Source organism: Diceros bicornis, chromosome 16 (assembly GCF_020826845.1).
Source record: "Diceros bicornis minor isolate mBicDic1 chromosome 16, mDicBic1.mat.cur, whole genome shotgun sequence".
In the NCBI taxonomy this organism is placed as follows: Eukaryota; Metazoa; Chordata; class Mammalia; order Perissodactyla; family Rhinocerotidae; genus Diceros; species Diceros bicornis.
In genome coordinates this window covers 46,979,016-47,002,655 of record NC_080755.1, presented here as the reverse complement: position 1 = coordinate 47,002,655, position 23,640 = coordinate 46,979,016, and the positions used below count along the sequence as shown (strand labels likewise).

General features: G+C 38.0%; 1 protein-coding gene across 14 annotated transcripts in view; it reads left to right on the top strand.

Annotated features, from left to right (window-relative positions):
- Positions 1 to 23,395, top strand: part of TCF4 (transcription factor 4) — a 354,155-nt gene extending 330,760 nt beyond the window's left edge. For 8 of the 14 annotated variants that reach the window (XM_058557181.1, XM_058557188.1, XM_058557193.1 and 5 more), the window contains 5 exons: positions 12,344 to 12,479; positions 14,110 to 14,272; positions 17,744 to 17,973; positions 18,459 to 18,599; positions 18,787 to 23,395. In XM_058557181.1, the coding sequence (XP_058413164.1) occupies positions 12,344 to 12,479; positions 14,110 to 14,272; positions 17,744 to 17,973; positions 18,459 to 18,595 (666 nt within the window). In that variant the 3' untranslated portion in view covers positions 18,596 to 18,599; positions 18,787 to 23,395. The remainder of the gene's footprint in view (positions 1 to 12,343; positions 12,480 to 14,109; positions 14,273 to 17,743; positions 17,974 to 18,458; positions 18,600 to 18,786) is intronic. The other 6 variants (XM_058557189.1, XM_058557186.1, XM_058557187.1 and 3 more) reach the window with 1 other exon arrangement.
- Positions 23,396 to 23,640: the final 245 nt, after the last annotated feature.

Here is a 23,640-nt window from a genome sequence, read left to right as displayed (position 1 = left end):
TTAAAGAAAAAAAGGACAGAGAGGAAAAAAGACTTTATTTTATTTTTTAAAAGTTTTTTCTAATATTGACATCTAACATATGTAAGTTTAAGGTGTACAATGTGATGATTTGATACGTGTATATGTTACAAAATGATTACCACAGTAAGGTTAGTAAACACCTCCATCCCTTCATAGAATTACCCTTTTTTTTTTTGGTGGTTAAAGCTTTTAAGATCTACTCTCACCAACTTTCAAATACATAATACAGTATTGTTAATTATCATCACCATACGATCCCCAGAACTTATTCATCTTATAGCTGGATGTTTGTATCCTTTGACCAACATCTCCCCATTCCCCCCACGGCCCAGCCCCCAGCAACCACCATTCTACTCTTATTTCTTTGATTTTGTTTTTCTTAGATTCTATATATAACTGAGAACATACAGTATTTGTCTTTCTCTCTCTGACTTAAAGAAATTCTCTTAACCATGGATTAGTTACAACAACTTCAGGATCCTTAAGCTTACCATTTGATATTTCTGCATTAATTTAAACAAAAATCAAGAGGTTTTGAATACAACCACAGCAGTGAGACCATTTACATTCCATTAACAACCCCTAAGACAAGTGGTTAGGACATGACCCATGCCCAGATCCCAGGGTCCAAATTAGGTATGGCCCCTTCTTTTTCCCCCAGTACATAATTTACCCAAATTCAGGTCCTGTGACCTAGAAACAAGACAGTGGACCATCAAACCCAAAGGACTCCCTTTTTCCATGCTTCTAGGACAAACCAAGCTTAGTTCCCTAAATGTTTTCCCTAAAGTATGTGTTTAGCACCCTGGCATCATGAACTTTAAATAAATAAAAGCAAAAATTTGTTGTCATCCCCACTTTTAAAATATAAAAACATATTTAAAATAGACTCATCCTATTTTTGCTTTGCTTTCTTCTTAAATAATAGAGGAAAAAGCAGGTAGATGCTTTTAATGGCATAGTCATCATTATATTTTTTATTGAACATTTACTGGGGACCAAGACAGAATGCTAAATTGTCCATAATTTAGAAAAGGCACAACCCTTTCATTAAAAAAAAAAAAAAAACATTACCCTTGTGGTCTCAAACAAAGCAGATTTTCTGGTGGGGGTTCACTATATTGTATATATCAGAAGATACAGAGATGTTTATTCACTCATTCTGTGTGTTCTGTGTCTCGGATTCTTTGGGGAATACATAAGTGTGCAAGAGAAAATCTCTGATCCTACAGGCCTTTGACTATGAGAGGGTGATAACACAAGTCTGTGCCTAACTCTGATGCAAGGTAGAATTATTGTGACCTAAGAAGTGTTTCAGAGAAGGATGAGCATCGTCCAGCCTTAGGGGACAGCTAGGAAAGGCTTCCAGGAGAAGATGTCATTAAGCTCATATTAGTCTGCGTAGGATTTCAACAGTTAGAGCAGGTTAGAAAGGGCATTACAGGGCTATGGAATAAACATGATTAAAAAAATACGCAGAAAATAAAGGATCTTATGTGCCCAAATAGAAGTAAGAAAATTACCTGATGGTACTGGCCCTTGCAGAGGGCCAGCCAGTGCTGCATCGGGCGAAAAGCCCCAGCTCGCAGCACAGCAGCTCCAACAATTGGCTCAAATATTTCACATGAGAGTCCACAGGAAGAGCGAGTTTTCATGTATATTTTTTACATCCAAATTAAATTAACTCATGGAATTTTCCACCCTTAGGAATTAAAGTAGCAGCTCATGAAGTAATTCAGTTATGTCATTCATACCAAAACAGAAAATACTGGAGCAACTTGGCACAGTTTAAAAGCCAAGACTAGGCTTTGGCCATTTTATGTTTTTTCAAAATCTGTGGCTGTTGTGTTATTTTAACTTTTATTGTGGCTGTAAATTTTTTAAATCAAAAGTCTCTTAATTGCTTAGAAAACAGAAGTGTAAAATGGGTTCAAAATAAGAAGAGGATTTAGGCAAAGTAGCTTTAGGAGTGAAAACCTAAAAAAAAAAAGCTTTAACATCGCATCGCATTTCTGAACGAGGATTATACCTAATTGGTTGACATTCACAGTTGTGCGTAATTATAGCTTCCTCTATGTCCATAAATCATCTTACAGCTATAAAGTTGAGTTTAACCAAAAGATCTGTCCAGTATTAGTTAAAAATGACATCTTTGGGGAAGCATTGTCCTGATACAATAGCCCCATTCATTTTCAAGCAGTTAATTGGACATATTGTCAAAAACCATGGTATTGAGTTTCCACATTTTCATTTCGCATTTGCCTTCTCCTCGGCTTCTGCACGCGGACGGGTCTCGTTTGGAGCCGAAAGTGTGTGAAAGTTTTTGGAGAATGGTAGTCTCTGGGTAATGTTTCTGTAAGCTGCCCCAATTTTTTCCCCTGTAGTCTAGATGGGAAACAGCTGGCTTTTGTTTAAAAAGCTGTTTTGCGAAATGTCTGAATCTTGAGGTGTAGAACTGAGGTCACCAGAAAAACAGGTGCTCGGGCACAAGTGAGAAAGACTCTGGGGGCCGGCTGGCCCTGGAATCTTCTGCAGGGTACTTTGTGTGAGAGGAAAAAGTGTTGAAGCTGGCTCCTTTATTTAGGAGACAAACAGATATAAGTAAGTCATCGTATTAGCAATGCTATTAGAAATTGAGTATCTTTGAACATCGCCAGCCCTTGAGTGAGTAATTAACTCAGTCTGAAAGAAACTGAAATGGTCATTTCCCTCACAGGGCGTCTGATACAAAAGGTCCAAGGCTTTAGCTTCCTTAAGATATTTTAAGTGCTTGAATTTCCTTTTTAAATACACCCACAGTAAAAGAACTACTATTTCGAATAGTAGTACCGTAACTGAGTATGTCCTCCAAGTTTATGGTGCAATCTAAGGGAAAGGGAGAAAAGAAACCTGACTTGGCAAGACCAGTACCAGCGCAGTTTTGAAAAAGGCAAAGTAAGAAACATGTGGAATCACTAAAGTCCAGTGCACGTCAGATATCCACCAGTCCGAAGATGAAAGGAAACAACCTCCTCCCCTGGGAGCTGGAGGTTATTAGCAGCTGTTTATCCAGTCGGGAATAGAGATTAACATTGTGATTTTTTTTTTTTTAAGAACTAGAAGAAAATTTGTTTGGGAAGTTGGCTCTTCATATCAAGTCACTGTGCATTGCCAAAAAAAACTTCCTTTCTCAGAACTCATGTACTAGAGTTGAGCAATGTTATGATTCTCTGAGAACCTCTGGATTACCAAAAAGTCTGTCTCCATTAAATAGAACAGGAAAGAACAGAAATGGATGGACGTCTGCCATTGACACATTCCCTTGTACTCTGTACAGTGTGAACCTAGCTGTTTGGTCTGTTACCTGTTCTCCAGCCTGCCTCTCAATGGGGCATTCTTCCCCTAATCCCCCATCCCCACTTGCCCCCAACTTAATCTTTGCCACGCCAAGGCACACACAAATGGATTTTGCACATGCCTACTGCTTGTAAAATGCCTTTTTGTGGCATATTGGGAAAGCTGCTTAGTACTCTGTGGAGCTTTATTCTCAAAAAAAAAAAAAAGAGTTGGATATTGGTATTTTTTCCTTGATTTAATGCTACTCTTAATGTCATTTTCTTTTATTAAATCCTTTCTTTTGCTTTTGATCTTATTTATAGCAGAGCCACTGGTCATATGGAAACTATTATTGTATAGCTGGGAGATGAAAGACTTCATTGCAGTTAAATAAGAATGAATCATTTGGGCCAATAATACACACATACAGTGAGGTACCATTTGTGTCCAAAATGCGCTATGTTGTTCACTTTGTAGCAAAGCCATTGAGGTTTATAAAGGGCTTTACAAAAATCTGCTTCTTGTCCTAAATATGTAGTCTGACAATATGAAAACACATTAATATGCAATCTTTAGCTGCTGCTTCATATATATATGTATATATATATATGTAATCTAAATAATGCCACTTTTCAGTGTAAAAATAGAAACTGTCATTTAAAGTTGAGATGTTTAGTTAATATTAAATGTCAGTTTTTAAAAAATATATTTAGATAATCTATATCAAAATTCTACCCATCACTCAAAACCTGTCTAAAATACCACCTTTCTCTTAAAGTAGTCCGTAGTTTCTCAATCCAGTATGATTTCACCCATCCTTTAAAACATTACGTGACCTTGTACTCTTTTATGACGTCCATCTTATTTTGCCTTCTATAGTAATTATATTAATCCAACATTAAGATGTAAAAGCCTGTAAAGTAATAGATGTATCTCTCTTTTATTATTTTTCCTCCAATGCCTAAATAGTGCCTTCCATATAGTAGACATTCAAAAGGCATTTGTTGAATTAAATGTTTATTATTTGATAGAAACATGCTAAATATATATTCAACAATATCAAAAGGTTTTAGATTTCAGAAATAGTCTCACAGACACATGCCATTTGTATCATCATTTACTATTTGGGAGGCATTTAATTGCACATTGTAATATTATAAAAATTCTGTACAGTGACCTCTACACCCAGTCTTTGCCCTTGGGACACTTACATCTCAAGACAAGTGTAAGCTTTATAAATGGCAACAAAACAGAATCATGGAAGTGTATGCCCTGCCCTGTTAAACGCTGTCCTTGAGTGTGTTTTAAGGGTGATATCCATAATGAACAATCAAGGGAGAGCCCTATCCAGGCCCAGCAAGATGATGGGAGTTCTGCAGATCCAGACAGTCCAGGAGGAGGTAGACTAAGAGGATCTGTGCGACTAATAAAAGAGAGAGGGTCGGTGAGCCATGTGGAGGAACCCAGCCGTTGGTGATGTGAGAGTGAATGCAGCAGATGAGGGGCCATGAGTAGGTAACTGAACATTGAGATTAAGGAATTTAAAAATAGGAGGGAACTAGAATGGCCATAGGATGTCCAGATGAAGGACGCAGAAGCCTAAGGTATTGATCTTAGAGTTGATCCATAGAACAAGAAAAATCCATGCTGGAACTTTGATATGCAAGGGACCAAGTGATGGGCAGAGAAGATAGCGTTTAAAAGGTGACTATTTGGAAAGTGATGGGGAAGAAATTTTTCATTTGTTTAGGAAAGCTGCTTTATACTTCCACTTCCTTTCCAAATATTTTACAATAAGCGTGTGTTACTTGGATAATAAGAAAATCATTTTAAAAATAAAGGCCAGTTAAGTAAGGATAAATCCCTAGGGATGGACCTCCTGGGCTGGCTATGGAGTGCTTTGTGTGGAAGTCAGCTGCGTGATTGTGCACTCACACAGGTCTGCTTGCACTGCAGGGATCCGAAATTCCAAGTACACATCAAGTTCAATTGCTTTTCCCTCACTCTAAACAAAAGAAGCTGCTTACAAGTAATTGCAAAATTTCACCATAATCTCTGTGCTACATGGGCTTGGTTCACTAGTCATGGATTAACTTTAGTTTCCTATAACCTACTGACTAACCTGCTACCTGGGGCAGAGAAGGGATGAAATAACCTCCCGCCGAGGTCCCCACTGGGTAGGTTGCATCCAGCTATGGTTTCCACTGTAGGAAAATGATGTACAGAATTGGGGGTGGAGGGTGGAAATACAGAGGAGAGAAATGAAACAGTTTTAATAGATGGAACTTATGAGTTAAAAAAAAGATGAACTGAAATCAGGCAACAACCATTTGCATCTCTCGAACTAAATCATGGAATCATTCATTTTAACCATTGAGGTGGACATCATGGGAGTTTCAGCCTAGCTGATCACATGACAGGTCAGCACTGCCAAGGTCACGGTCATTTAGATCATGTTTAAATCCTCTTGAAGATTATTTTATCTTCTGGAGAATCAGCATTAAATAAATCTCGAGGAACTGCCCAATGAGAAATTACCTTAAATTTCAGGCAAAGCATCAGTGAAGCTGTTAGATTTCGGGGGGCAAAAATACGTGTTCTTAAGACAGTTAAGAAGTCTTCTTCGGATAAACATTTTAAGAATCAAAATCCAAACAAAAGAATTGAATCCAGATCTGACTTTACTGAAAAGTTCTTTAAATGTTTAATCACATGAATTTAAAACAAATAGTCTGATAATTTTTTAAATTGAGGAATATGGAAATTATATTTGTGTTTGAAGAGTGTCCTGGTTGTTAGGTCTTTGTCACACAGAGGAGTTGCTTATTAGAGGAGGGTCTTGTTTTCTCCGGAATCTTGATGCCTCTGGTGTTGTTCCTCAGAATATCCGTCTACTGCTGCCATTTCATGAACTTCCGGGTTCCCATCTGTGAGCTATTAGAAAAAGTTTGCATGACCACTTCCCACCTCTTTAAAAGATGCACTTTTGGACTAAATGGTATTTTGCACATTGAGAAAAGTTTGCTTTCCTCTAATATGACAGAGATCTGGCAAGATAATTGAAAGTGAAATCTAACACTCTACAACTGTCATGTATAATTGATATTTCATGGTGAGATTACAGTTCAGACACCAAAACTGTTTTCTGTGTCAGTGGGTGTCTAATTACAGTAAAAGCCCATCAGCTTTTCTTTCGTGTTTATGGCAAACAAGAGAAAGAGAAAAGAAAAAAGTAAAACTTACCAAGACTTTTTTCTTTGTCCCATTTTGTTGTTATTTTTCCTCTTTCTCAAAAACACCTATGTCAAAAGAAAAATTTGGAACCAGATGCCATGAATGACAAACTTTCGTTTTGATAGACCAAAATGTTTCTAATAGCATTTCTGGTTTTGTGTCATTATCACTTGGTCTAGAAATTGTTAAGTTTCCTAAAGTTCCCATCCTACACTGTTTTAGAAGGATTATGGTAGAAGAGAAGGAACTGAGGTCTGAAAGCCTGTTTTGAAGCAGTTATCTCTGGAGATAACATTAACAAGGATTGAATAACTGCCAAATGAAATTTAATACATTTTCCCATCCATGAAATAGGCCTCTTAAATACAAGAGAATAATTACTTTCACAATACTCCCTGGAAACAAAGAGAGCAGAACCATTGAATGTCTTTTTTGTTTGTGGTATTTGTTGTTAGCTTGAGGACCAGGATAAGGATATTTACCAGGATGCTCTATGCATCCCCACATAAAAACAGCCTTGCCAACAGCCACCTAATTTAAAGCTGCATATCTTTTAAATCTGTTTATGTTGGAGGAGTCGTGGCAAATATTAAATTTTGTAATTTAGTTAGATGTCTTGGCCTTGGCCTGAGTTGGTGAACCATGACGTTTTTCCCCCTATGATAAAGAAAACTAAAATGATTTTCATATCTATATCTACATCTATACACACATACACACACACTGTTTTAAAACAACAGCTCCAGAAAGTAAACCTCGTTTGTCCCTCAACTCTGCTTCCCTCCCATATATATATGTACATACATACATATGTACATGTATGCATGTATGTATACGCTATCAAATTGTTCAATGTTGTTATAAGTTTTCTGAGTTCAAAGTCCATTTTAGTTGCTTAACAGAACTGTCACTTAACAAAATCTGCTAAGTCACTTAACCATTTTTGGCCTTAGCTTTCTTCTGTGTAAAATGAGGAGTTTTCTTCTGTGTAAAATGAGGAGTTTGGCCTAACTGGTTTCCAAGTCTCTCCAAGCCCTTCAAGTCTATATAGTGTGATTGAAAAGTGCTTCTAATATATCAATCCTTTCCTCAGAAAGTAAGGTTATTCAAAATTATATGGTGCTTACGTGATTCAAAGGAAGTAATGCACTTCTAAAGGTATTTAATTATTCCCAATGATAAATTCACACAGGAGAATTTAAATAGCTGTGTCACTATTTGAATATAATACGACCTAAGATGCAATGTAACTTACATGTTTGCACCTAAGAGCCATGATTTATGGAGACTGTGGAAGGGGCAAGACCAGGTGATCTTGGCTTGTCGTCGTCTTTTGTAGCTCATTGGACCAGGAATGGGAACACCTGATCCTAGGGTGGCCCATTCATTGGGTGGCCCACATCTGCTTTAAAATGATGAGCTGGGCCATCAGAGGATCTTGGCATTCTGAACTCAGAAATACTAAGAGAGAGAGTTAGCAGCAGGTACAGAACCTGTAAGAATGTACCAAGAGATACCATGAAGGAAGAGTCCACGCTGTAGTCATGAGGGGGCAGAAGCCACAGAGAGGCAGAGGTGTCACCAGAGGGAGGAAAGAGGCTAGAATGGCCTATGAATTACAAGGAGTGGCCGTAGGTCTGGAGAGCTCTCAGGGTCCAAAACCTAAGTTGTAGAAATCTTCATGATAAATCTCCTTTTACTTGAGCAAGCTTGAGTCAGTCTCTGATCCTTACTATTAAAACTGCTACACTAGGGGCCAGCCTGGTGGTGTAGCAGTTAAGTTTGCGCACTCCACTTCAGCGGCCCAGGGTTCGCAGGTTTGGACCCCAAGCGCAGACTGATGCACCACTTGTCAAGCCATGCTGTGGCAGTGTGCCATATAAAGTAGAGGAAAATGGGCACAGATGTTAGCCCAGGGCCAATCTTTCTCAGCAAAAAGAAGGGGATTGGCAGATGTTAGCTCAGGGCTGATCTTCCTCACAAAAAAAAATAATAAACAAACCTGCTACACTAAATTGATTAGTGACAAAAATCCCACGAAGGATCACTAGGGGCCACATCGAAGTTACTCACCACCCTGTCCCCAGCACCAGAGTGACAAGCATAGACTAGATTAGTAACTATTTGTTGAGTTAATAAATGTACTCTCTGATCAATCAGTTAACAATTATCAAGTCATTTTTACATTTTAGTTCTATCTTTTACTTTTTGTGTGAATATATCTAAAGCCACATTGTATGTGACTATAAGAAGACTCTATTCTTAAAGATGACAAAAAAATTTGCAATCGATAATGATAAAATTAACTGTTTTCTTAGACTGGCTTTTAACTTTAAACGATTGCTTATCTAGATGAAAAGTTTATCAAAATAAGGCTTTAATGAAGTAAAGTATGGATTTTCTGAAAATAGGCACCATTCTTAGAATCAATTTGTAAATTGAAGGAATCTGCTTTTTTCTAGTTATATTTTATATATATATATTATACGGAAGGTGGCCAGATCCTGACCCTTGTGTGTACAGATAGCAGTGTTGGTTCCTCCGTCTATTTCTCAGTTATTCGAGTGATGGGTTTGTGCTGACCATCCACTGTCTTTCTTTCCTTGTCTCTTATGTGACCGGAAGTAATGTTTCTGAAAGAGAAGTAAGTAGGATTAGGACATGCTGTTTGTGGCCAAGGAAACAAGCAAAGCAAAGCTAATCCTTCAAATTGGAATATTATTCCACAGCCGTAGGCAATGGAATTGATCCTAGAGAATCAAGCTCATGACCATGTGGATCTGGTCCTATCATAGGTGGTTCATTTGACCTGGAATACCTATAGTTTACAAGGGAGACCTTAAAACATCAAGGATAACTTTGTCCCCAACTTCCTTTATGGAAAATGATTGATATAGTATTTGAGATGATCTAAGAAGATCTATAGAAGATAGATAAAGTTAGGTAACATGCATGCCTAATATGCAAACAAAAATATAGTTGAAACAACTATATTCTCAAACATATTTATAATATCATTTAAGATTTTCCTGTCATTGTACAGGAGAAAGATTTAAAATCAAATGGATATGAACAAGATAGAGACAAAGAGTGCAAAGATGATCATAAGTGAAGGTAGCTTGAGTTCTAAGGGTTCTTGAACTCCATACTCTTAGTTTTAGGTCGTAAGCAAGTATTTTCAGTTCGAACATATAATAATATCTGTAATTATTGTGTATCTGTTGTGGACCAGCTGTCTTCCATACTGCTACTCCTTGAATAAACCTGGGACTTATTCTGCATAACGTCTAGTGTTATTTTCCCCATTTGGAGTTGAGTAACTTACCCCTGGGTACACAGCTAACAAAGACAAGTTACAGTTAGAATTTAGATATTGACTCTCATTATTGTATTCTTCTCACTCAGTTACACTGTCTTTCGTAAGAGTTGAGGCAAAGAAGATGTAAAGGTAATTGATTGTGAGTTCTTTTTTCAAAACTCTTGTAAAAACTAAATATGATCTAGAGGAAAAAAAGAAATTTCAGGATTAATAACTGAATATGTTTTAAGTAAAAAGCAAAATGTTAACCTTAAATTGCATCATACTTGCCTACAAGGAAGACTGATTGTTTTAATAGGAGATTCTAAAGTAGAAGGAGTGTACAACTCCTCTATGCTCAAATCTGTCGTTACCATCAGTGATTCCAACTTAGAATCATCCTTTGTGGAAATTCAAGAAATTAAATCCATTGGGAACACCAATAAATATGAATTAGCACTAATGACAGCCTTAAAGAGCTACCATTTGACCAAGGCCTATAAAATTCCTGCTTACAAGTTGACATCTTAGATTGAAAGGATCATCAATTGAATCAGTCTTCTAAATGCACAAATATAAAAATGGCAAATCCAAACCTGAGTGGAAAAATAGCTATCACTCTTTTGTTCGGAAGGAAGAGAAAAACATATACAAAGAATGAGTAAAAAATGGGCGAAGGAACTGGGTGGGCATGATCTGCCTGTAAGAGATCAGGCTTCGGTTACAGATGAAAGACAGGAATGGCGTGGCACTGGTGTTAAATATATGAAAAGGGCTTGCATTTATTCCATGGAACTCGAGAAGTGGGAACTGGAGCCAGTGGGTAGAATCTACCAGGAGGCCGGCTTGTGGTGCAAATGGAATGGGCTGCTTTGGGAGATAATCAGAGTCTCAATACATTTGAGGCACCCACACAGATGCTAAGTAACGACCATTCAGAATGTTCTGGGAAGGGACACAGGCGCACAGGTGGCAGACAGCACCGGACTCCTCAGATCTCTCAGCTACAACATTCATTTTTACTTCCTGGTGCTCACAGGTCTTTAAATCCTTTACTATTCTTGCTATGTTTTGAATCTGAACAATTAGTCTGATTTATATGATCCTTCCTCCTCCCCCTGAATTATTTTCTTCTGTGCTGTCTTGGAATATACAAAGGTGATGCTTTGTTACTAGGCTGCCTTTAGATAGCACGTGCTTCATTCAGTTCTGTGAATTTGGTTGTTGTCAGTTCAGATTCTTGTTGTTGTATCATTCTTTGGAAATACTCTTTTAAAACATTTAGTAGTGAGAAAGTGAAGATTCTGTTTTGTGGTTTTATATTTTGGATTGCAAAAATTAAACTTTTTGATTCATAGCAGTATAAATTCTTAGATAAATATTTTTAGCGTTAGACCCACTGTCCTATGTAAATGTTCACCTAATAGGCTAAGAAAATAACTATTTGGAAATGCAAACAGAAATGTAAGCTACTCGTGTTCCTCTTGGTTTGCAAATGCTTGCGGGTTTTGCTTTAAGGCGTACGCTATCAAGTCAGCAATTGCTGTCTCCGTGCCACGAGTTCAACATCTCTGGACCCCAGAGTAGGTAGTAGTAGTTAATACAAAACTCAAGCAGTATTTTTTTCAGACCGAGTCATCTTGCTGTACTCTATAATTTTATTCTTGGAAGCATAAAGCGTGTTTACAATATGGTGTCTTTCTAGGATCAGAATAGTGGGGAAAAAAAATGGAAAAATGTCCAAACATCTTTGCACGGCAATGATGGCATTACTGGTGTGTTTAATAAAACCTTTATTGGTACATTTTCCGGTGTGGTGGCATTGGCAGAAACGGTCCCCCTTTGGATTTGGAACTCAGCAGCTGATGAAACACAGTAAACATTAATTTGGAATGGGCTGCCAGTTTTGGAAAGCCAGGTGACATTTTATTATATTTGTACCGAGCAGGGGCTATGTCCCATACTGCTGTAGCTTCCGCTGTCAGAGGCTTAGCTGGCATTATGGAAAAAAAAAATGGCAGGCCTGAGAATCTTATCCCCTGAAATGAAAGTCGAATGCCAAATTGAAATTCCTGTAGGATTTCCGATAGCAATGGGGGAATTGAGAAGCCCACAATTAAGCATATGGGCATTAAGATAATTGTCAGATCTGTTGGCGGACATGATAGAAGACAGATGGGTAGGAATCAGTGCGCTCCACTGCAGCACCCTGGGAGACAATTTGACGTTTTACCTGCCTGAGCTACTCTGCCATATTTGTCACTGAATGTACAGCACGGCATCTTACTGAGTGTTAAGTGTCTTTGCAGGGTACTATAGGTGCATGTGCGGTCCTTCAGCGCCCTCTAGTGAAATGCGTTTGGGAGTGTTGTTTTTCAAAGGCCAGTCTTCCTTCATCAGGTCCTCGCTGCCCCTGGAAATAGCTGTCGCACCTCTGGTTCCCTCTAAACTCCGTGGTTCCTCTCACCCTTTCAGGTCGGGGCCCATCGTGAAGACGGCGTGGCCCTGAGAGGCAGCCATTCTCTTGTGCCAAACCAGGTTCCGGTTCCACAGCTTCCTGTCCAGTCTGCAACTTCCCCTGATTTGAACCCACCCCAGGACCCTTACAGAGGTAGGTCCGCCTCAGAAAGGCACTTCTGACCTCACTTTTAAACAGCAGTAGATCCGGTGTTGATCCCATGCTTACTTGGCGTTCATCCCTCAGGAAGCACTGGCAGAAAACCAAGAATCAAATTTGGTACAAAAATGATAAGTAAATGGGAAAGTATTTAGAACGTAACCGGCTAATTGTGTTTCTTCAGTAACTGTTTTCCTCAAACATCCTCTGAAATCCTGGTACTGTTTCAGCAGGGAATGAGACAACAGGCTGATGAGAGGAAATTTTATTTTAGCTATTTCCACATTGTACTCATTCAGGTTCTCTAATGTGGTTAGTTGTAGCCTGAAAATGATGTTTCCAAATGAATAGGAAGGAAGGAAATTGTTTTTGTTGTTTAAGATTGAAGGAAATGTAGGTACATTTAAAAAATGGTACTTGTTTGGATGGTTTTTGCTTTTGAGTCATCCAGCCCCGTAATGATTGCCTCATAGTGCTGACTCCAGTTGGCTTTTCATGACCCCAGGAAGTGGTACGCAGGGGTAAGACCTGGGTCCTGTGTTCCCTGTGTGAGTGGCTGACCAGCTGACTAGGAGACACTTAAATGACATCTTCTCCTCTCCGTCATGTTTAGAATGAAAATGATAACACTGCCACAAGAATGTGTATAAGCATTTTTTCAGTTGTTAAACATCGTACAAATCTGAGTGTTAATTATGTGTGTGGGTCTGCCTGCCCATTTTTATCTGAATAGTAATAATTTGGTGGACCTTTGTTTCAAAGAGCTTTTGGTTTTTCTTTCCATGTCCTAGATCAGCACTTCTTAAACTTGAATGTACATAAACAGGACCTGAGAATCTTGTTAAAGTGGAGATTCTGATTCAGTGGGTCTGGCATTCTGCGTATCTAATGGGCTCCCAGGTGATAAGGATGCTCCTGGCCCATTGGCCAAATGTTGAGTGACAAGGTTCTAGACTACACAGATTACAAATAGAGGGAAATACTCAGTACACATGCTTCTACCTTAGAAATAAATGATTATATTAGGGTCAAGTTTTCAAATGTTTTATGATCTTGAAAGTTGAGCAATGATAAGGCTAGAAATTTCTTCAGTGAGCAGCTAACTGCTTTCCATATGTACCATTTTTAAATGCTGATTACTTCTTGAGGGTAAGAGAAGCCTAATTTCAGAATATCATTAGGGTGTCTATTGAAGTCTTGACTGCACTTATTTAGCGTACTCCCTGGGAATTATATTTTAAGGACATTTTTCTATTAAATCATTGCATATGGAAGAAACTCAATATAATAGCTGATATTTACTTGGGTTCTTAATCAGAACATTGAGGTGTGTGATTTTCATGATTATGATTTTCATTGCAATTAAGTTGATGTTTTGTAGACAGTGAAATTACCATCTACTCCAAGAGATTGCAAAATAGAATTTAACCTCAGAGCCAATGCAGAGAAAACTTGTTTCCGCAGGTGCATTTTTGAAACTTCACCAGATAGCATGAAAAAAGCGACAGAAGGATCACAGTTCAACAATGTGAATTATATAGCTGGCAGCTCTACGATCTGTGGTGCGCGCGTGTGTGCATCGAGTCTTTGGTGGAAGTGTCACCTGGTCTCTTCTCTTCTGTAGGCATGCCACCAGGATTGCAGGGCCAGAGTGTCTCCTCCGGCAGCTCTGAGATCAAATCCGATGACGAGGGCGATGAGAACCTACAAGACACAAAATCTTCTGAGGACAAGAAATTAGATGACGACAAGAAGGATATCAAATCAATTACTAGGTCAAGATCTAGGTAACAGTATATAATACTGTCGCTTCATTTAATTCCTTTATTGGACTTTGATGAAGTGAACAGAACAGGAAGAAACGATTCCGTTTTTTCCTGGCAGGTAAATCTACAGCTGAAAAGAAATTAAAGGCCTACTCTAGAGGTACTCAAGTATCCTTTAAGATACCTGTACTCTAGTGCAGCCTAAAATGTCTTTGCATTTATGAATTTGGACACAATGCCAATTATACACGGTAAAAACAATTTGTAACTGATTCAAATGCAAACAGTCGATTTTTAAAACTATGCTTATTCTACAAATTTGGTCAGAAATGTTCTTTCTAAAATATTTCTAAAAAGAGATCTTAACAGTATTGAAAACTCAATTGAGGTATATGCAACCGTAACTTTTTCTTACGTTGAAAGTGAGAAAATACTGATTTCCCAGCTTTATCCTAGACATATTGATATATATAGAAAAGCAATACCTAAATTACTAATTTTTTCTCCTGGATACTCCCTTCTACAGAAAATACAACTGCAGGAAAATAGCTTCTGATTGGTTTTCTTGAATATCCGATATTTTAAAATTAGAAACTATCTCCTTGAACTTTAGCTCTAATCTGATAATCAGATGGTTTTTGAATACTGTGGCACCCAATTCCCTGCAGTTGTTTTTATATGCAAATTAAATAAATTGTACTAAGACTACACCTCCCTTTTAAAGGCTATCATTCTCAGGGTTATATCTAGTGTCCTTTAGGAATTAAGAACATGCTGCCTTTTCATATTGCCTTTATCATTATTGACCTAAATTTTATTACATGTCCTGCCACAAGTTCCAAAAATGCTAGAAACTTCTGGCTTACACCTTTCCACCATCATTGCAGAGTTTCTTCCCTCTTGGCCATATTGGTAAGAAATCCCAAGAAGGGACTTTCACATCCTTACCAGCTTCTCTGTTAGTCCATCAGTTCTTGATAATTGAACCAGTGGCCATAACTTATGCATATGAATGGATTTTTTGACGTTTCCTTACAGCATTTTGCCTTACTCTTTAAGTAGCTTTTTATTTTAAAAGGTCACCCTTGTGACATTTACTTATGTCTCCAAAACTGTGTTGTAAGGCAATGCTTTTCAAATCTAGTAAGTTTTATTTACATAACCAATTTATTTGTAAGTGAATAACCAATTCTAATTAGTTATTAGCCTGAATACCTTTGGAAAACAAGCTCCCACTTTGTGAAAGCTATGGCACATGTTTGATATTTAAAAATATTACCCAAATTTTTAACTTCAGGTTGGGCCCAGCAGAGACTCGACTCTGTTCTCTTTTCACTTATTACATCCTATTTGTATAGTGGAATGTGGACAAGAATTCAGAGTAATCTTGATTCCTTGGCATCAGCAGAGGTCATGGGTGAGGGAGAGTAGGGATCAGCAGAGGAAGTGAAGAGGATCAGGTAGCAGAGAAAGAGTGCCTTGATTGGTTCAGTTCAGTTGTGTGTTCACCAGCAAATATCTACAGCCGACAGTCCCATCTAGAAGGGAGTTTAACCAGTGGGGAGATGAGCCAAGTCTTACAGCATCTTTCTTTGGTGCCCTCCTCCTCCGCTCCGTTACAAGCTCTCTTGGCTTGCGTCTGTCATCTTTATGTGCAACATTCGCTTACAACCCAAGAATACCCCTCCCATTTTTGATTGATTGGGGCTTCACAATCATGTTTTGTCCTTATTGCAATTTGGAAGTTACCCAGAGATTCTCCAAAGTGGAAGATTCGGAGCCATACATTTTAAGCCAACATTCATGTAGTATACATTGAGTTGACTAGATAACGTCTCACATGTCCTTCAGCTCTGAAATGTTGTGATTAACATCTTTCTTCTGTGAACATTTCAGATTCCTGGAATTTTAAAATAGAGGTTAACCTTCATGGTCCTTTAGATTAATGTTTAAATCTCTGGGTTACCATCCTTACAGGTGGTCACCTCCATGTTGTTTCTTGTAATGGGGAGTCTATTACTATTCAGTGAAGATTACTTCATTTTTGCTATCTCTCATACCCAGAAGGGTTCTTGTTCATATTAATTCAAACAATACCACTCGGGGTTCTTAGTTCTGTTCTGCCTCCCTGAGACAAAACATCTCTCACACCTCTCTTTTTTATGTGGTTTCCCATGAAATATTTGAAGACTTGATGCCATGAAACCTTCCTTATATGACATGATTTCCAGATGGCTCGTCATCTTATTTGCCTTCTATTCAAAAGTTTCTAATTTGTCAGCACGACACCCCGAAACAGAAGGAATCTTGCCTTTCCAGACTGTACTGGGTCCAGCCATGCCTTTGATGTGAATCGTATAATATTTCTGTTCTCACAATCAGAGATTAGCTTTTTGGCTTCATGTTTGACCCATAATGGGGTTATGGTCATTTGTAACCAGTAGGTGTTTGGGTTTTGTTTTGTTTTGTATGTTTTGCATAGATCATGTCAACTCAGATGTCCCCAACTTGTTTTTGGCATCATGAACATCCAGAATGTTAAAGGCCAGGGAGATCATGTTTCTCTAACATTTTATTTAATACATGGAGAAAATGAAACTCAGACACATTAAATGGACTGACCATGCCTTCTAAGCTAGTTAATGTTGAAACCTGGACAAAGGCCCCCCCCCCCCGTCTCCACTCCCATTGCTCTGGTGTCTTGAATGTAGGACCTTCTTCTTAATCCTGTCTAGCTGCGTTCTGTTAATTTTGATCTATCAAAATCTGTTTCTAATCACTTGTTTTCCTCGGGTTTCAGATGTCACAGTATGAAAGTTTAAAAAAAGCAGCTTCAGGGTCTGGCCCTGTGGCCGAGTGGTTAAAATTCTGTGTGCTCCACTTCAGCAGCCCAGGTTCATGGGTTTGGATGCTGGGCGTGGACCTACTTTACTTACTAGCCACGCTGTGACGGTGTCTCACATACCAAAAAATAGAGGAGGATTGGCACAGATGTTAGCTCAGGGCTATTCTTCCTCAAGCAAAAAAAGAGGAGGATTGGCAACGGATGTCAGCTCAGGGCGCATCTTCCTCAGCAAAAAAAAAAAAAAGGAAAAGAAAGCAGCTTTAGTCTAAAACTCTTTCTGAATTGTGGTCATGCAGTGTAGCTTAAGCCTAAATTGACTGTGGCCTGCTTTGCTGAGTGTAGCTTCATTGAATAAAGCTTTGTTTCCCTTTTTGCCTCCCTACAATCCGTATAGTGCACACTGGGCCCTAACTTTAACCTCTCCTGTTTAAATTGGGTTTAATATCTGGGAGAAACCGAATGTCTTGTGTGTGGATGGTCACAGCCATCTAAAGCCATCCCAAGCTCAAGTGGATGTAAAATCCTGCCAAGGACAACAGCTTGAGATGGAATAGTTCCCTGAAAACTCTGGAAGAAAACAGAAGTAATTTAGGTACCTTCTTTTTCCCCACACCATTAGAAAATGTCGCATCCCTTTTGTCCCGCAGCAATAATGATGACGAAGACCTGACACCAGAGCAGAAGGCAGAGCGTGAGAAGGAGCGGAGGATGGCCAACAACGCCCGCGAGCGCCTGCGGGTCCGCGACATCAACGAGGCTTTCAAGGAGCTCGGCCGCATGGTGCAGCTCCACCTCAAGAGTGACAAGCCCCAGACCAAGCTTCTGATCCTCCACCAGGCCGTGGCCGTCATCCTCAGCCTGGAGCAGCAAGTCCGAGGTCAGTGCAAGCCGGGTAGCCTCCTTGCAGGGGTAGTGGGTAGCGTGCAGCTGGAGGGAGCCGTGATGGACTTGCCAGCCTTGAGCAGGAGCAGATAGTAGACTCTTAAGCATCATTCAGAACAGTTGTTTCAATTGCAGGTTGTGTCAAAATCTATCAGCAGCTTCCCTTTCTCCTGTAATTAAGTTATAGGACTGTCTCATAACTGAGACCACACTGTGACGTTTCCGTGTGTACTGTCAGTAGTTGGAGCTTAGTATATCTGCTTTACCAACTTTCTTATATACTGTAAAGTGGCAGTGCAGATCACGCAGTTCACCTTTTGCTAGTGACTGACCAAATGAATAGCTGTGGTGCACATTTCCTTATATTCTGTGATGTAAAAACCGAGGAAAAGGGTCAACAGACACGCAGAGGCGTCCATTACTGCCCTCTACCAGAAGCCTTGGCGTTCACTAACTGCTCTGTGCTTTAATCTTCCACAGAAAGGAATCTGAATCCGAAAGCCGCGTGTCTGAAAAGAAGGGAGGAAGAAAAGGTGTCGTCGGAACCTCCCCCGCTCTCCTTGGCGGGCCCTCACCCCGGCATGGGAGACGCATCAAATCACATGGGACAGATGTAAAAGGGCAAGTCTGTTTTCAGCCATTTCTGAGATCTTTCTTTTGTGACTCTCACCCAGGCATGAACGTCAGATTTTGTCCAAATTCACAGATAGATTTTTTTCCCCCTTGGAAAAAAGAATTTAACAATAAAACATTTACTTCCTTTGTTATAAATGTATTAATTAATTTTCCTCTCTTTTTCCCTTCTCAGGTCCAAGTTGCCACATTGCTTCATTAATACAAGAGACCACTTCCTTAACAGCTGTATTATCTTAAACCCACATAAACACTTCTCCTTAACCCCTTTTTTTGTAATATAAGACAAGTCTGAGTAGTTATGAATCGCAGACGCAAGAGGTTTCAGCATTCCCAATTATCAAAAAACCGAAAAACAAACAAAAAAAAAGAAAGAAAAAGTGCAACTTGAGGGGGAACTCTCTTTAACATATCATTCAGAACGTGCAAAGCGGTATGTGCAGGCTGAGACGCAGCCCAGAGACTGAATGGCAATCTTTCCACACTGTGGAACAATGCATTTGTGCCTAAACTTCTTTTGGAAAAAAAAAAATATAATTAATTTGTAAGTCTGAAAAAAATATTTAATTTAAAAAAAATTGTAAACTTGCAATAATGAAAAAGTGTACTTCTGAAGACAACTACATGAACGTTTTTGTTGGTATTCAAGTCAGCTAGTGTTTATAATTCCTGGATATTGAAAAAGGGAAGCCCGGCTGCCCTCGTAACAAAACCAGCAAACGTCCTGATGACAACGAAGTGATGACATTAGCCATTCCTTAGGGTAGGAGGAACAGATGGATCTTATAGACCTATGACAAATATATATATAAATATATATATAAATATATATTAAAAATTTAGTGACTATGGTAAGCTTTTGTTCATTTGTTTCAGACTTTTTTCTCCTGTAAAAAAATAGTACTGATTAACTTTTTTAAAAGAAAGATTTTACTGTAAATACGGATTTTTTTTTTTTTTTTTTTTTTTTTTTGGTCTTCTTTCTGTCCCTCTCCCTGGTTTGTTATTGTAACCTGTAGTGCCAACTCTGCGTCCGGAGGGGTAGTGCAGGGTGAAATGCTGACCCTGATGTTGCTTTTCATTCATAAATAAGTAGAAAGTTGTTTCTCCAGTCTTTTGGGAACACAGGACTTACAAGTCACATCATGTGTAGATATTACAAGCAACATTACCAAGACATGGCAAAAAGAGTTTGCCTGAAGTGTAATGTTGCGTTTGTGACCCTTTTCTGGGATTTTCAGAGGTACAAGGTTAGAATGCTACAATGTTACCACTGTGCCTTCCAATGTTTATATCATCGGAAACATAACATAATCAAAGTGGCTGTGATTTAACAAAATGATTAAAGTGTTACCTACATGTGTAGCCGAAGTAGTGTGCAGTGAGGCGTTTCTGAATACATGGTCAGATTTTTGGAAAAAAACAAAAACAAAAAAAAGTCAAGTTCAAAAACCATCAAATGAGAAAATTGCAAGTAGTATGACAGAGCTGATTGATTTTGTTGCTTTCTTGATTTTTTTTTTTTCAAAATGGGTTTACTAAGATGTAGATGACTTAACTGCCTCCTCCTTCGTCTGAAAAATGCCAATATTCAATCATCATGCAGCATTATAACAAGCCTTATAAGTCCTAAAGCATTAAGTTGCACTTTCTTGAGGAGGGGTAGTGCAGTATTTCTCTGGCCAGTATGAATGAAGTTTATACTTAACATATTTGATAGAAACATAGATCAAGCTATGGCACAGCAACTCATCAGATAGCTAGCTTTGATGTCTGGGCACAATTGAACCAACTTCCATCGTGAATCTTTATAATGATTGACTTTGGTGTATAGTGCAGTAAACAAATAGTGCTCCTAGTTAAGTATTTGTCAGCATCCTTTGTCTCTAACTCGTTTCTATTTTTACAGCCACACAATCTTGGCATGTATTAAGAAAAAAAAAAAATCCCTGTTCCAGTAGTTTTTCCACCTATCAGCACTGAGTAAATGCCATAAATCCATCGAAATGGTCTAAATGTTCCATCTGTTCTCCTGTTTTGCCAGTTATATAGTAATGAAATACATTTGTAAATTTTATGCAACAAATGGCAAACGTATCATTATTTTGAAATTGTGTATGTAAAAGTTATATTTTTACATGTAGACTCTTGTTATTATGTGTTTTAATACATTGTATCAGTTTTTGTTTTTTTTAACTGTGTTGTTTAAAAAAGTCTCATTTAAATGAAATAGTGAGCTACAAGAATCTGAATTTTATGTTCATTTCTGAAAATGTAAGAACAAATAAGATAGTTACCACGTGGTCATCTTTTACAAGCCCATAAACATTTTGATTAGCTGTATGTGTGTTGAAAACTGTAAATATGTTCAGTAGCGATAAAACTAAAATACTTTGATTTGTTGATAAGTTCCTAAAATGTGGAGGTGGATTAAAACCTTAGGAGAATAGCAGAAATCAGACTTCATGAAAAGTTATTTTGAGGCTTTCCTGTGAAATGTACAAACAACGGGGTCAAAGAAGGGCACAGAAGACAATATTGTATACTCTCCCCTCCTCCTGAATGATGGAAACCATGTGTATTGTTCCCTCAGTATGTTAAAGATTTCCTTTTAGTGGTACATTCTGCACTCATTTTGTATAGTCTACCAAGGCGGGTATCCCTAGGAACAATATTATATAGGAAGCAGGTATACTCCGATCACATTCAGGATAAGTGTACAGAAGAAAATACGGTGTTTACTACTTAGGGAACTGGAAGGCCTCCCTGCATTGATGTACATTTTAAGTATGGCACTTTTGATACATGTTATCATAAAGGTGCTTCATAGAGCTGATTTAAAGTGTTTCAAATCTGTAAACAAAGCAAAAAATGAAATTGTAGTTATTTGATTATTTTTCCAATTGGTGCTTTCTATTTTGTTCTCACGCAAACAGAGTAAAAGCTGCGATTTACCGTTCACCAGCTTTGATGTGTTCATGACTCAGTAATGGAATACCTCTGTTGTTGAATTCCCTCCGGAAATGAGCGAAAACCTTTCTACGGCCACCAAAAGCTGCTCACTACTTTTTGCTTGGTGGAGAAACATGATCTACACCTATCCATATTAATCAGGTTGTATCCCCATTAAAAAAAAAAAAAAAAAAGATGAAAGGGAATGTGGCCTTTCTAGTGTGTTTTTTCTTGTCGTTGTTTTGTAATTGTCGAACCCGGGTAAGATATCTGGTATCCTGCGCTGGATTTTCAAATGAAATTTAGCAGAAGACAGTTACGATTAAAGTCCTTACAAAAATTTCATAAGGGTCCGTACTACCCTGTATAGGTGATGATGATGATACTTAGGCTGGGGATCTGTTGAAGAGACTTGGACTTGAAAAGCAACTTGGAACCGTTGATCCACCTCCACATTCAAGTAATTTATGAATATGCAGAATAGGGATCTGTTCATCTAGAAATTTTTACCATTTGTCTTCTGTGTATCTGCGAGGAACACTAATGTTTATACAACTGTCAGTTCACCCAGTAACGCAACTGGTTCTGATTCAGTCTTCCGATTCCTTTTTATTTCTCACTTTTTCCTATTTCTTGATTTTTTTTTTTTTTTTTTTAATTTGTGATCTTTATTTTGATGAGGGATTGGGGGGTGGGGAGGGCGTTGAACCAAGACTTGGGGTTAAGAGGATTTTCGTCTTGGATCCAACAGGCAGAATATGATCTGTGTCCAAAAGTGAACTTGAGTCAGGAATGAAACAATTTCAGCATAAACAAGCACAAAAATTTAGTCTGCTGGCTGACTGGAAACAAAAAAAAGCCAAGATGGAATATGATGAATTCCAACACAATGGGGCACCAAGGCCTTTAGGCCTCTTTTTATTTTGCTTTGGTTTTGCTTGTTTTTCTTTAGAGACATGCTCTTTCTCATGGGACTTGAAGTGGACTCATCTTTGTGCAGTGCTGGTTTTACCATACTCATTTCAAGTATTATAGACATATGTAATGGTGAAAATATATGAACTGTGGCCTTTTTCATTCTTGTTACTTGTGATGCAATTAAGTGAAGATAAGAAAAAAAAAAAAAAAGCAGAGATTTACCATGTATCAGTGCCTGGCTTTTTGTTATAAAGCTTTGTTTGTCTAGTGCTCTTTTTGCTATAAAATAGACTGTAGTACACCCTAGTAGGAAAAAAACTAAATTTAAAAATAAAAAATATATTTGGCTTATTTTTCGCAGGAGCAATCCTTTTATACCATGAATATTACAAAAAAAAAAAAAGAAAATTGTCAGATTCTGAATATTTCTTCTTTGTAGATTTTTGGAATCATTATGAGTAAAAGTTTGTTACTTTATTTTACTATTTAAAAGATGTTATTTTACCATGTGTTACTGAGATGAAACTGTATGGTAGCTTTTTTTGTTTGTTTTTTGTTTTTTGTTTTTTTTTAGTTGTAGGTCGCAGCGGGGAAATTTTTTGCGACTGTACACATAGCTGCAGCATTAAAAACTAAAAAAAAATTGTTAAAAAAAGAAAAAAAGGGAAAACATTTAAAAAAAAAAGATAAACAGTTACACCTTGTTTTCAATGTGTGGCTGAGTGCCTCGATTTTTCATGTTTTTGGTGTATTTCTGATTTGTAGAAGTGTCCAAACAGGTTGTGTGCTGGAGTTACTTCAAGACAAAAACAAACCCAGCTTGGTCTAGGCCATTACCTGTTTCCCATCTGTAGTTATTCGATGAAGTCATGTACATGACCGTTCTGTAGCAATAAATGTGCCATTTTTATAAACTGTTTCTGACACTTGTTTCATTTCATTTTACATTGTCCATATAGCTCTGATTCTCTTCTGTAACTAAAACCGCATCTATATTTCATTTTCCAAGTGTTGGCGGTATTAACAGCTTAACAAACAAAACATACAAAAAAAAAAAATCACAAAAACAAATTGAAAAGCAAAAGCACATGATTGACCAAGGAAGAGATGCCCTTAATGAAAATGGAACGGGATGCATGCAAAACAAAAAGAAAACTGT